Here is a 14970-nt window from a genome sequence, read left to right as displayed (position 1 = left end):
ACAAAAATGGAGCTCGTATGCAAAAGTTATGGACGAAGCTTAGTCCCTACTTTTCGAGCGCGGCGAATTTGATACAGTTTTGTAAATCCGAGATAGAATGAGAATTAGCCAACGAGGTCTAAATGAAAGTTGAAGATCTCATTAATAGGAACTCAACAGTAAAAAGACAGACAAAAACGGAGCTCGTATGCAAAAGTTACGGACGAAGCTTGGAGACTACTTTACTATACACTTCCTATAAATACAAGGGTGAACTCCTCATATTTTCTTCACACCATAAGCCTTTCTTTCTCTCTCTAACTTCTCTCTAACCTCCCTAAACCCCTCCCAAGTCTAGGGAACCTCCCTATCACGAGAAGAAAGCCCCGGAGCGCCCGACGGCTCCGAGAAGAAAAGCTTTCGGCTCGGAAACGCTGCTCCAGCGAAGCCCGGTTTTTAATAAAAACCCGCTGTAAGTGAGCTACGCCTATAGTATATTTAATATAGATTTTATTTAATTATAGTAACATTGTTAGAACCTTAAAATAATTATTTAGGCTATTATTATGAGTTATATTGAGTGTTATTTAACGCTTATATAATAGTAATAATAGCTAGACTATTAAATTAGTCTCGTCAAGCGTTAGACTAAACTCTAGTGGTAATGATACTAGGTTTCGTCAAGGGATAATTGTTTTAAGAGTAACGAAGTGCTGTCCGAGTGCCGACTCACCACCTTTCAAGTGAGTGCATAGTCCCTTTCATCTTACACATAGATATGAAGTATTTTATATAAACTACGTGCTATGTGTGCACATTATCTGAATACTTGTTGTCTATGCTGGTTGAACGTTTTATACATGTTTTAAAGGACTTAAACTGTATATGTATTTTATATATACGAAAATGTTGGGTATGAGATGGGTAGATGAATGATGAGAGATAGAAGATGACGTGAGTATACATTGGCAGCTATAGACTTAGTGCCTATGGGACAAACACCGGTAGTTATGGACTTAATACCTTTTAGACGTTGGTAGCTATGGATTTAGTACCTGTTGGGAATTGGTAGCTATGGAATTAGTACCTATTAGTTAGACGCTGGTAGCTAAGGATTTAGTACCTGTTGAACATTGGTAGCTATGGACTTAGTACCTATTAGATAAAGACTGGTAGCTATGGATTTAGTACCCGATGAATAGACTATAGCAGCTATGGAATTAGTGCTTTATGAACGAACATTGGCAGCTATGGATTTAGTGCCAGTCCTATAACCCTGGAAGTAAGGGACTTCGGAATAAACGAATGCAGGATAGACGACTCTTAGGTTAAATCCTTAAGAGTAAAGAAGATAACGGGGATGGGTAATGGGGTTAATTGTTTGATGATTAAACATAACAATTATATTATTGTGGGTTGAAAACCCTATGTACTCACCAGGTTTCCCAACCTGACCCACTCAGTTTATGTATATCACAGGTGACGAAGTGAAGTGACATTACACTGAGAGATTTAAAGAGATGTAGATCACTAGTGTAAATCATTGTAAGTTCTGTTTATGCTTATGTTTCGGTATTAACGATGACATCCCAAACGTTTTAAAATGAAATAAATACGTTTCCTCGAAAATATTTTAATAACGTATTTACCATGTTTTTCTGGGAACACATTCCGCAACCTTTTTATAAAACGAAGTACTCTGATTTTCATAAAGCATAAACAAAATCGGTCTTTTCTGGCCGTGATTTTGGGGATGTCACAAATACTACCGACTACACCGCATCAGCATTCACCCCAAGTCCTCCTCCTCGAACCCCGACTCATGAGTACTCTATTCTTGCTATGCATTGGTTACCTACTCGCTCTCAACGCATCTCATAGCAGCAGGTTTCCCTAGACTAAGGCATCACAAATCAGGCCACTCTAGTCCTAATATGAATACCTAGTCTACTCTAGCATGCATATCATATCATAACATATCTCATAACACATATTGTAAGGGTATTTTGGGGATTTACCGTTCGGGCGCTGGCTAACCGTACACACTGCTTCTCCTTCGGTTGTTTCGAAATCTCTTATCAAATTTTTATTATTTTTATTAATTAAAATTTTTCTCAAATCCCCGGTTTGAGTTCAGTTACGCCCGAAGGTGTATCCGAATCCCTCAAACCAAGGCTCTAATACAAACTTGTAACAACGTAAATTTAAAACAAAATTTTCATTTTTGCAAACATCAAAAACCATCGTTTAATATTCCAAATTCAAACGTAAACAATGTTTCATAACAAAGCACATCCCAATGATCATGAAATAGTTTTCTAGACAATGTGTACGATCACGCCGACGCCTTCCCACGGTCCTCGCTAGTACCTGAAACACATAACACAACAACGGTAAGCATAAATGCTTAGTGAGTTCCCCAAAAGACTACTGACGCACATACGCCCTTCCAGGCCCTGACCTTCCGGCCCATGTGTCTCAGAGGACTTCCGTCTCGGCTCGGTAAACCTTCCGGTCCTACCTTATGATACACATCACAATGCCTTCCGGCCCACAACATATATGCCTTCCGGCCCATAGTATAATGCCTTCCGGCCCATATCAAGCATATCATACATGGCGTATATAAACGATTAACTTATCACATATAATGCATACAACTCGTAACATATCCGACCTTCCGGTCACACAATAAAACCCTTCCGGGTACAGTATAGTGAGAAGACTCACCTCGTGGAAAGTCTAAGATCTCACGTACTCGCTATCTCCAAATCCCGGCGACGACTCTACCTCGCCTAATCATAAAAATATCATTTAATAAACAAAGACTTCCACAACTAAAACTTCACCCCTTATCATCATCCCTCAGAGGGTAAAAGACCATTTTACCCTTCCCTGACCCAAAGTCTCCATGTTGACCAAAACCCTAAAAGTCAACAAAAGTCAACGCTGTGAGTACGCGGGGCGTACTTCTTGATGTACGCGGGGCATACATCGACAACCCATGGATCGGGGTCTCCACCCAGTATGCTGCGCGTACTGTGAGTTACGCCCAGCGTAATCATCAGACTTTAGCATACATCATTTCTAGTCTTAATCGATTAAGCCATTACTCCAACTTCTAGATCCGGCTCTGTTTATGCGTCTATACCCATAAAGTCGAGACCTTTAAGCCTTGGCATGGCTGTAAAGGCTCCCACACTTCATAACATCATTCTATTCCAACTCAAGGACCTAGATCTCATGCATGGTACAATATTCACGACCAAGATTACATTTTTATGAGTCTATAACTCAAATAGACCAGAAATATGAAGGATCTAAGCTTATGGAGACCATTTGCTCAAAAAGTCTCCACCTTTGGGACTAAAACCCTAGAAAATGGTACTTGAAGCATATCACAAGAACTATAGGACAAGATCCGAACTTTTTACCTTATAATGAAGCTTCAACCTTTGCAAAGCTCAGATCTACACTTGAATACCACTTCTAGCCTTCCCAATGAGCTCCTCCTTTCCTTTGCTACCTTGAAAAGGGCTCCACCAAGCTTAGAATACTCACATATGGCCTAAGAACGGATGCACACTCTCTTTAGGGTTTCTTTCTAAGGGATGGTGGCTGAGAAGTCGAGCCACACATTCCTTTTATAGGCCTCTGAATGAATTAGGGTTTTTAGGTCTGGACCGGTTACGCCCCGCGTACCTTGGGTACGCCCAGCGTACCTGAGGGTGAACGCGTCCAAATGAGGCGCGCAAGTACGCGCAACATACTCCTTGTACGCCCAGCGTACTCGCCTAACATGCAAACCCTAAATGGCAACATAAAAAAGATGAAGGGCCAAAAAGAAGAATACCTGGATTTCAGGCTGTTACAGATTTGTAGATCTGCCTGTTTGTTTGTTGACTGGATATATGTTTATCTGTTATGTATATGTCGACATGTTATGTTTGGTTGGGTTGAGGTGGTCCTACTTGTGCTGAAGGCCAAGATACCTAGGGTGGTTCGGATAAACTGTAGGCTCTGCGAGGCGGTCCAGTCAGGCCGAAGTCCCGGAGAGCGGTCTGGATAGGCTGTATGCCCTACGAGGCGGTCCAGTCATGCTGAAGGCTCGAAGAGCGGTCCAGATAGGCTGTAGTCCCTGCAAGGCGGTCCAATCAGGATGAAGGCTCATTTATGCATGCTGTTGTTTGTTATGTTTATGTGGTGATACTTTGGGGGAAGTCATTAAGCTTTGACTCACAGTTTTAGTTTATTATTTCAGGTACTTCTGATGATCGCGGGAAGGCGAAGACGTGACCGTACACATCCTCATATTTTATGGCCTTATGATTTTGGGATACTCTGATAAACACTTTGGAAACAATGATTTTGTAAAAATTTTATGATTATGGGTTGTTTTGAAAAGTTCAAAATTGTTGTGATTTTTGAGACGTTACAAGTTTGTATCATAGCTTTGGTTTGAGCGAATTGGAGGAACACCCGTGTGAATCCAGTCTCAAACTAAGGAGCTGCAAATGTTTTAAGCCTCAAAGGGACCCACAAGTACATCTTTTTCAACTTAATCCATTAAGTACAAGTCTCCAACCTTCATATCTAAATCAAAATGATGTTTAGATGGATAAAGTTTCCAAATTTATCCATAACAAGGTCACAAAATTTAAAGATTTAAACTTTATAACTCTAGAAGAAAGATCAATGTGAGCAAAGTCTGGATCTACAAGCTCTAATGCAACCAACACTTCTTCAATGAGTTCCTTCTTCTCCAAGGTGCACCAAGAACACTCCAAAGCACTTAAAAACACCTTCTTTTTCTCACAAGGCTCAATCTAGGGTTAGGGTTACAAGAGAGGGTATTGGAGAGGTGGAGGCTAAGTATGGAATTAGTTTGGGGGAGTTAAGGAGCTTAAATAAGGCTCAAACCACGAAAATAGGGGTTGGGAACTAATCGCGTACACCCAACGTACTAGGAATGCCCTAGTACGCCCAACGTATACAACTCAACCCAAAACCGCCCTAACTTCAAACGATCATAACTTCTTCGTTTCAACTCCGATTTCGACGATCTTTATATCCACGCAAAGGTGTTTAGAAGCTCTACAACCCTATCAACTCTCCTTTGACTTAAAACTTACCGAACTCAAATCCAAAATTCATAAAAGGCTCGAACTATCACTCTATGGTTATACCGTTGGGCTCCAAAGCACCAACCGAAATCTCGGATCACCTAATCTATATTACCCACATCCAAAGGGGCCTAAATCTCTTTCCTCTTCATTCTAAGGTTTCTAGGGTCTTAAGTGTGAGCTATTAGAGATAGCCATACTTTTGGTGCTTGTTTTCCAAGGAAGGTTTGAAGAAAGTAGATTGTTATATTTAATGATTGCAAAAGGTATATAACAATAATCTTGTGATTTTTGATATTACATAGGTTAGATTAGTTTTTCAAAATATGTTGCTATTATGAGAAAAACCATAGATCTCTAGGTTGCATGTAGAGATGCACACAAAAACTGATTTCACTATTCGAAATCGGATCCAATCCAAAACCGGATCGAGTCAAAACCGGATCGGATCAGATTTAAAATCGGATCCTAATCCTACTTTCCAAATTGGATTTAATACCGGATCGTCAACCATATTTTCCAAAAACCGGTTTGAAAACTGACCAAAATCCATTAAAACCCCAAAAAAATCCGGGTCAAACCGATTTATATCATCGATTGGGAAGCTGGTTAATCCGGATTGAAATAAAGGCAAACCGGATCGACGATGACGTAAGCGAAACCGGATCGGATCAGACCAAATTTGGGTTTTGTGCACCTCTAGTTGCATGTGACGATAAATTGTTTTATGTAAATTCCTTGTTTGACTATTACAGGCTTATGTCCAATGGCGGATCCAGACTTTCAGTCAACTGGGGTCCGCTAGTGGATCGTTTTCGAACAACTTTGAGCCGTTTCCGGTGGTTACCAAGTACTGTAGTAGTTTTCGGCAGTTTCAGGCGACCGCAAGCAGTTTCTGACGACTAGAGTAGTTTGCAAGCGACTCAGAGCATATTCCGGCAAGTGGTTGGTTGTCTCCGACTTCTTTTCTAGGTGAAGTTGTGCATACCAACAGCTAGGGTAGGCTTAAGAAGAGGGATACTTTGTTATCCGCTGATTCAAGAGGTGCCAATCTTTTGTGAAGTGGGGCAATTACTTATTTCATATCAATAGATGCAAAAAAAATTATACATATTTAATAGGTGTTGCCACTCCAAGTGGTGCCATACACCCCACTACCCAAAGGGCAGCTCTGCCACTGCTTATGTCAACATAACATGAAAACTCAAATTAAAAATATATGATCATTTCCGAAAAAGGAAAAACTTTCTGAAATGGATTTTAGAAATTCTACATTTCTAGAAAATGTTATTTTTGATCCAGTGAAGTATAACAAGCAAAGTAGCATTTTCAGGCTCCGAAAATCCGTAGCATATTTACAAAATTCGACAAAACCCTTACAAAAACTCAAAAACTTACCTAAGGCGATGTACATTCAATATATGCACATGAAAGGGTTCCATTTTATGAAACAACCGTTGATATTAAGGGAGTGTTTAACTAAGCTTCTTAAAACAACTTATTAGGTTCCACACCACTATAAGTTAAAAAAATGTTTAGATGAAAAATAACTTATTCCGGTGGGAACCTCTAATAAGTCATTTTTTCATAAGTTACCCTACACTTATTAACTTATAAACTAATAAGCTAATAAATTATAAGCTAATAAACAATAAGTTTTTTTTTTGTCAAACACCCCCTAAGCATTTTGGAACTTGGGTTCGAGAGATAATTTTTTTTTGAAGTGGTAGGGACAAATGAAAGTGGAATAAAATTTATATATATTTCTAACTCTAAAATGGATCTATTTCGCATATAATGGTCATTTTGGTAAATGCCCAAAAGTTTGGTCAACAACCTATAGTTACTAGTTAGACATTGACTGTTTAGTTTGTCTTTGATATTTAACTGCTCCATCTATGGACTATGGTGAACCTTTTATAAACATTTTGGAGTTCTAACATGTTTAAATTATTTGTAATTTTCCAATGCCGTTAAGAAATAATATTTTCTTTTTCAAAATATAATATTATTTATAACATAACAAACATAAATCTCAAAAAGATACAAATATCTTCGCCTTAAGTTATGTAAAAGGAAATTTCTTGTTTTCATTAACATAATGTAATTTTTCAACAAAAAGAAAAGACTTATAAACAAAACAAATTATTAATTTACTATGTAAATATAACATAACCGAATTATTGATTAACAAGCAAAAGTATAACATAACCGAATTATTGATTAATAAGCACTAATTTATCAAGGTTATACATATTTAATTATTTATAAATATTCAACTTAGATTACATTATGCAAATCATGAATAAACTAATTAACCAAAACAAAAGAAACATAGAAACACAATTAATCCGTACAGGAATATTCGTCGGTATTAAATTACATAATATTTTATAAATTTTATGTGAATATATATATAAGATAAGGATGGCTGAATCACACAAATTTTCAAAAGAGAAAAATACTTGTGGTCCGTGAATACAGATTTTTATGGATAACATAGCTAACCACACATACCATGCAATGCAACACCCCCACCCCTCCTCCCACCCACACCCTACCCCATGTAAACAATACGACATTTCCATCAACTCAAGACTAAAAACTTACAGAAAAAATGGTAGTATCACTCTCCGCCACCGGAGTCCGGCAGCTACATGGCAGCTCTGGATTGGCTCCTAGGGACTGGAGACCTGTCAATGGCGACTTAATGGGGAAGAAGCTAAGTTTTAGTCAAAGGGTTCAAACGAAAAACAATGTGAAATCAAGCATACAAATGACCCTCACCGCCATTCCCACAGGTGAGGCAAAGGTGAGTTTTTTTCTTTTGACTTTTTTCTCTTAAAAAAGTCAAAGTCAAAGTCTGATCCCACTCGGAATCTTGACTCGGTGTACAATTTATGCAGTTGAGGGACTTAGAGATGGAGAAAAGAGACCCAAGAACGGTTGTGGCGGTGATTCTAGGTGGTGGAGCTGGTACTCGTCTTTTCCCTCTGACAAAACGCCGTGCAAAGCCTGCAGTATGTTTTTATTTATTTATTTTATAAAATTTTGTTGAAATTGAAATGTTTTAGGTAAATGTGGTGGATTAATGTATGGTGGATGTAGGTGCCGATTGGTGGAGCGTATAGGCTGATTGATGTGCCTATGAGCAACTGCATCAATAGTGGGATCAATAAAGTCTACATTTTGACGCAATATAATTCAGCGTCACTGAATAGGCATTTAGCACGGGCTTATAATTTTGGTGTTACATTTGGAGATGGGTTTGTTGAGGTATGATTGATCACATTATGGTTTTTGTAGGCCCCGTTTGTCACATGAGATATGAGGACGGGATAGGTCTGGACAAGGGGTTATTTAATATGATCATAATGAGAGCATTTACGTCTTTTTCACAAATGAGAGATCAATGGCGAGTCCATGCCCCACATTGTGTGGGACAATCAAATGTAATTCTTTTGCACTAGAAGATCAAAAGATAGTCTTTGTCTCACATTGTTCCACATGTTTGCGTGGGAAAAAAAGATTGCAATATTTGACTCTTTGACATTTGTCTCAGTCTTAATCCCATGCACACCAAATGCAGTATGTAACAAGCAATAAATATGGCTCCCATAGGATCCTGTAACATTAATATTGGGCTATTTTTCGATGATGAGCATCTTTAGTTGAGAGATATAGAGTGAGTCTCGTCTCATCTAGTTCAACATTTTTGTTGGAAAAGTATTGCAATTTTTACCATTTATCATGAGTCACAATTTGAGTCCAATGCATGCAAAATATAGTATGATTCGGTTTGTGTTGTCCTGTCTTGCATAACAAACGACCAGTATGGCTCACATATGATCCCATAAAAATAAAATAGTTGTTGGCTGTTCAAATCATTTAGCATACGAGACATTTAGAGTGAACCCGAGTTCCATTTTTTTTAACATGCTAGGTTGTATGTTGTCTTATTCCTTTGACAATTATCACAATCTCAGTCCAATTTTGTCTTATTGAAATTAGTCATTTTGCTCTATCCTACAATATAGTTCGTATGACTCTCATATGATCCCAATATCCCATAATAGTAATTACATGATTTTAGGCACTATCTGCAACACAAACTCCTGGTGAGGAAGGTAAGAGGTGGTTCCAGGGTACTGCAGATGCTGTTCGCCAGTTTCACTGGCTCTTTGAGGTACCCACGACTTAATATTTATGTCAAATAAAATGTTTTTTTTTTTGTTTTTTTAACTGATATAGACGATTTACTTGCACATCCTTATCCGTAATGGAAATGTACTTACATATTTTACTCATTATAGCAACCCACAAACTTTTTTACCAATAATAACAACATAATTACATTTTTTTGCCGATAATAGCAACATTTAAACTTATGTTTCTATACACCTAAGAGCAACGGTTACTAACCCATTATAGCAAGGTATTACATTTCTATACTAATAATAGCAACGTACTTATAGGTACTACCCATAACAACAATGCGCTTACATTTCTTTATCGATAATAGCAACTTCGTAAATGAAACTTGTAAGTAATTTAAGAGTTTCACTTTATATATTTCTCTTATCAGTAAAGAAATATAAGTATGTTGCTATTACAAAAAAAAAACAATACAAGTGCGTTGCTATTATGGATAAAAAATAAAGTACATGGTCTATATTGGTATCTAGAAGAAACCAAGCTTCTATTTTCATCAATTCTCCTTAATATCTAAATCTGCGTAACTGTAGGATGCAAGAAGCAAGGACATTGAGGATGTTCTCATTCTATCTGGAGATCACTTGTACCGAATGGATTATATGGATTTTGTTCAGGTGAAATCTTAAAACCATTCACAAATTTGTTGCTCTTGGAAACGAAACCATAATTATATTAAATGTAACAAACGATATCTCATGCAGAACCATCGGCAAAGTGGTGCAGATATTACACTTTCATGTCTGCCCATGGATGACAGGTTATATTAACTACAAATAGCAACTTACTATTGTATTTGTTTATTGCAACATCATACATCAATTTCTTTTCCTATTTAGAGCATTGTTGCTTTGATAAATCTACTCATTATAGCAATGTCATCTAAATACAAAGTAATTTTCACTGCTATAACGCGATAGATTATTCAAAGTATAATAATTTGAAAAATAGAGAAAAAATAATTGGGTATATTTTTTAAAGTGAAATACTTTAATAAGAAAAAAAGGAACAATGTTGTAATAGAAAAACAAGGAAACAATAAAGTTATAATGTTATAATGCACAGAAATCAAAGTAGGATGATAAATTACACAAATAAATAATAGTACGTTGTGTTCTCTTGCGTTTAACCCATCTATTTATACTCACAAAATCCACAATCAAAGAATAAATCGACTTTGATGATGAAGAAAATATTCATGTTTTTATCTATACTATGAACATGGCTTTCATTTTTGTATTCTTTTTCAGCCGTGCATCAGATTTTGGATTGATGAAGATTGACGGAAAAGGAAGAGTCATGTCTTTCAGTGAAAAGCCTAAAGGGAAAGAGTTGAAAGCCATGGTAAGTGCTCTAAACACAATAAATAGCAACACAATTTCTTTTATTAATTTATAGCATCCTACATTCATTTCTTTCTTTGCAGCATTGTACTTCCTTTTTTTTTCTTCTTAAGACGTTGTACTTCGAAAATTCTTCAAATAAGTCAAAATTGTTATGTATTTGGATGGAACAGTTACATTGGGTATTTTATCAAAGTAAATTGTTGTAGTAGGAGGAAATGAAAGTAGGATTCTCTAACAAACAAATCAATAAAAGTAAGAAGCAATTTCTAGCATTTAACCTTGTGGTAAATTGGATCTAGTTTGGAAAAGTGTTAGATAAATCCATATGATACACAACCATTAATATGAAATTTGTTCTCCAGGCAGTAGACACAACAGTTCTTGGACTTTCTAAAGAAGAGTCTGAAAAGAAACCATACATTGCTTCCATGGGAGTATATATTTTCAAGAAAGAGATCCTTCTGAATCTTTTGAGGTACATGACATCAATTTATACATATCTTTCTAGGGCTATTTTGATGATGAAGATCCGCATTCACCTCATTTGTATAGGAAATAAATAAATAGCAAGACGTGTCCCACCTTTTCGGTGGGACAAATATTGCAACTATAGTCCCATTAACATCAGTCCCAGTCCAATACATGTGGGGACCACCTGTTTTGTCTTGTATAAAAAACGGGGCTTAAAGGACTCCGATGACATAACGGAGAAGATATTTACAAATTCACATGATTTAACGGTAAAATATACAACGTATATTCAAATTGTGTAGCAAAGATCTAAGTTATTTAAAATAAAAACTTGATTGTATAGCTTTTGTAGAATTTAAGGAAAAAATAGTATGAGAGAAAAAGGCATGACGAAAGTACAAGGGTCAAAGTCCATCTCATCATACCTCTTCATGGTGACTGATTATCCTGTCATGATTTAACTACTATATGTATTTTACAGATGGCGGTTTCCAACAGCAAATGACTTTGGATCAGAGATTATCCCTGCTTCAGCCTCAGAATATTACATAAAGGTTTGTTGAACCTCTTGTGAATGAATAAACCACATTGCTATGCTCAAACTTTCCCTTTTTGCAATTAAATATAAATAAGGTTTAGTAGCTTATGTTCTACTACATCACATAGGTACAACCTTCTACTATACTCAATATACATACAATTTTTTTTTACAGTATATGTGTTATGTACGTATACAAACATGTATGTATGTATATCAGCATATGAAGAGTTTTTCTGAAGGTGCAAAATTTCATTTGCAGGCATATTTGTTTAATGATTACTGGGAGGACATTGGTACAATTAAATCCTTCTTTGAAGCGAATCTTGCCCTTACAGAACATGTAAGTTGTTTTCTCTATTTCTATTAACGTTCATGCCATTTTATTCATCAAGTAAGTCTCAAAGGAAGCTGTAGAGTCAAAAATTCATAATAAATCACAATATGATCCAATGATCCTGTTACTATTACTAAAAACAATTTCATATTTTCAAGGGTTAAATGCAAGGAATAGCAACATACTTCCATTGGTTTGTTTATCATAGCATCCAAAATCCTACATTCATTTCTTCCTAATACATCATTTTACTTTGAAAATTTTACACTATTAGAGAAATGCCATTCTATATTCCAAATACAAAACAATTTTCAATGCTATAAATGGGTAGATCTTTTGAAGTATAGTTTTCTATTAAAAAAACTATAAAAGTGCAAATCCTAAAATAGAGTAGAAAATTTCAAAACGCAATGCCTCAATAAGAAAAGAACTAGCAATGGGAGCAGGAGATACTACAATAATTAACACACAAATAAAGTAACAAGGAAAAAAGAGAAAAATTTCATGTTCTAATGAAGAAGTTATGACTTATGACCAGTTACAAATTGGCATTCTGTTCATTTTGCTATAAGTGAAAGTACATTACTATTTCATGCCATTTAGCCCTATTTGGGTTTATATTAAGCTATTTTTTACATTTAATTTTGCATTGCAGCCATCACGGTTTAGCTTTTATGATGCAACAAAGCCAATGTATACATCTAGGAGAAATCTGCCACCATCAAATGTTGACAATTGCAAGGTCAGTAGCAGATAATATTCAAGATTCGTATGCTTTAAATATGTGGTATGATTTGATAGACAAACTTCGTGAAAATGACAAAATTGTTAGACTAGGAATTCAAACAATCAATTTTTTGTTGCTCCAAGTTTATACACAAGAATAGTTTGTATCTAGCCAGAAGATTAGACTTCCTAAAGTTTAAGTGTTAAAATAGACCAATGGAGTTTATATTTACTTTTTCTTTTTTGTTTCAATTGTTATAAACGTTTTCTATATAAGTCCAATGAATACCAAGAACAATTTCAGCCTTTTGCAACGAAGTCTAGTGGATATTCTGACCCTCTTCTTTCACATTTAATGCAGATCGTTGACTCAATCATATCACATGGTAGTTTCTTAACCGATAGCTTCATTGAGCATAGCGTTGTTGGAATTCGATCCAGAATCAATTCTAATGTTCACTTAAAGGTGTGTCATTGCATTTAAACTGTTATTTTTCAACTCCTACCCATATTTGCACTTGTATGAGGGACATGCTCTTATCTGCTAACTTTCTAGCATTACATTTTAATAGTCTTTAGACCAATATAACTTCTTATCTTCCTTCAATCTAAACTAATCCGTTTTGAGATGTTTGTTGGGGTGCCCTGGGACAGTATTTTATCCTTTTTTTTTTTTTTAAACTAATCCATTAATCTATAATTTTATCTTCATGAAAAAGACTAAAAACATTGCTTGTATGCATAAATGAATGCAGGACACTGTGATGCTTGGTGCTGACTACTACGAGACAGATGCTGAAATTACATCATTGTTGGCTGAAGGCCGAGTTCCTGTTGGAATAGGAGAAAATACAAAGATTACGTACAAATTCTTAAAAATTTGGTCAATTACACCCGATTTTTTATGAGATACAGGCTAGAACATGTTGTATTGTATTTTACTGGGACTGATATCAATGGGACACATATTGAAAAATTTTCTTCCACCTAAAAAGGCGGGATAAGGACTCACTCTTAGTCTCTTGTGTGTGTAAAAGACGTGAATACCCTCCTTATCTTCATCATCAAAATAGCCCTAGAAAGCATGTTTAGTGTTCCTATCATGTGTAACAAATGTCACTTAAGTCAATAGGTAAATCTTGTTGAAATACTTTTCTTGATAATGACTTCTTAATGATGTTAATTTGCAGAGGCTGCATCATTGACAAAAATGCCAGAATTGGAAAGAATGTAGTCATTGCAAATTCAGAGGTTAGCTCATTGGATCATATGGTAATTGTCTAATAGAAAATGAAAGGGTGCGGATTACTAAAAATTTGTATTTTTGGAATTATAGGGAATACAGGAGGCTGACAGATCTTCAGAAGGGTTTTACATTCGATCAGGCATTACAATCCTATTAAAGAATTCAACAATTAAGGATGGATTAGTTATATAATTCCTTTTGTTTTTTGTTTATTCTCTCGTTTAAGGATGAAAATGGAGAATGTTGAAAGATGAAAATTTCTATGCAGAGAAAGGATCAACAGGCTGGTATCACTGCCAAGCTTCTGTAAATGTGAATAGACTGCAATTTTCGACTTTATAAAATAGTTGACATGTAAGCATATGAGATGAAACATGTGTTTATGTGTATGCAAGGTTTAAAGATAAATATAAATAAACTTGTAAAGATGATGATGGTTTGCTTCACCAGCAATCTCTCTAAACCAAAAAATAGAAGGTTTCAATTTGGGAAATAGTTCAATGGAAGTGATTGATTACTATTAAAATATATAAAAATAACCCTACCAAAAGTTGGAGAACTTAGTGGACAACAATGAATGACATCAATACTTTAAATGATTACTATGGGCAAATAGGTAATTTTTCCAAAAAGTTAAGCTTGTGAAGTTGACGAAGCTAATGATGCCTCATATATCATGCTCTTTTGTTCCATTTGATGATGGATTCGATTTAACCCGGTTTCTTGTATACCAGGAAGACATGCACTGCGAAAATAAATAAGAAATATGGAGAAAATCAAGAGAACAATAATGATACTGAAATTAAATTATATTAAAAGGCATAACATCAATACTTACAGTTATAGAAACAGCTTTTGACAGTCATTTGCATATATTTGTAAAACAAAGCGCTCCTGTGATGTTTAATATTTGAGGTAACAACGCATTTAGTTTCTGAAGATGGTTTTCTACCTGTTCTTCCAGCTTGATGTAGATAGTGGACTGGGAAGGA

At 35.8% G+C, this 14970-nt stretch overlaps 1 protein-coding gene and 1 long non-coding RNA gene across 3 annotated transcripts; both read left to right on the top strand.

Annotated features, from left to right (window-relative positions):
- Positions 1-289: 289 nt before the first annotated feature.
- On the top strand, positions 290-7218 carry LOC128127142 (uncharacterized). Its single transcript, XR_008225207.1, has 4 exons — positions 290-451; positions 654-722; positions 1459-1524; positions 4241-7218. It is a non-coding gene; the product is annotated as an uncharacterized LOC128127142 (long non-coding RNA).
- A 405-nt stretch (positions 7219-7623) lies between these two features.
- Positions 7624-14406, top strand: LOC111896753 (glucose-1-phosphate adenylyltransferase large subunit 3, chloroplastic/amyloplastic). Of its 2 annotated transcripts, none has more exons than XR_008225020.1 (15): positions 7624-7914; positions 8009-8122; positions 8211-8378; positions 9196-9288; positions 9848-9931; positions 10019-10074; positions 10565-10658; positions 11023-11135; positions 11613-11685; positions 11932-12012; positions 12662-12748; positions 13094-13198; positions 13488-13647; positions 13923-13983; positions 14069-14235. XR_008225020.1 is itself a non-coding variant. In XM_023892744.2 (15 exons), the coding sequence occupies exons 1-15, from the start codon at positions 7720-7722 to the stop codon at positions 14168-14170; spliced, it is 1533 nt and encodes a 510-aa protein (XP_023748512.1). In that variant the 5' UTR covers positions 7625-7719; the 3' UTR covers positions 14171-14406. The 2 variants fall into 2 exon arrangements, 1 of the variants encoding a protein (XP_023748512.1); XM_023892744.2 differs by having other exon boundaries at positions 7625-7914; positions 13488-13594; positions 14069-14406.
- The last annotated feature ends 564 nt before the right edge of the window (positions 14407-14970 follow it).

The sequence above is a fragment of the Lactuca sativa genome, chromosome 7 (assembly GCF_002870075.4).
Source record: "Lactuca sativa cultivar Salinas chromosome 7, Lsat_Salinas_v11, whole genome shotgun sequence".
NCBI lineage: Eukaryota > Viridiplantae > Streptophyta > Magnoliopsida > Asterales > Asteraceae > Lactuca > Lactuca sativa.
This window is presented reverse-complemented; position numbering and strand designations above follow the sequence as displayed.

Coding starts and splice junctions, on each gene's coding strand:
- LOC111896753 (XM_023892744.2), top strand. CDS start 7,720: ATGGTAGTATCACTCTCCGCCACCGGAGTCCGGCAGCTACATGGCAGC. Junction 13,595..13,922: donor GGAGAAAATACAAAGATTAC/GTACAAATTCTT, acceptor GTTAATTTGCAG/AGGCTGCATCATTGACAAAA. Junction 13,984..14,068: donor TAGTCATTGCAAATTCAGAG/GTTAGCTCATTG, acceptor TTGGAATTATAG/GGAATACAGGAGGCTGACAG.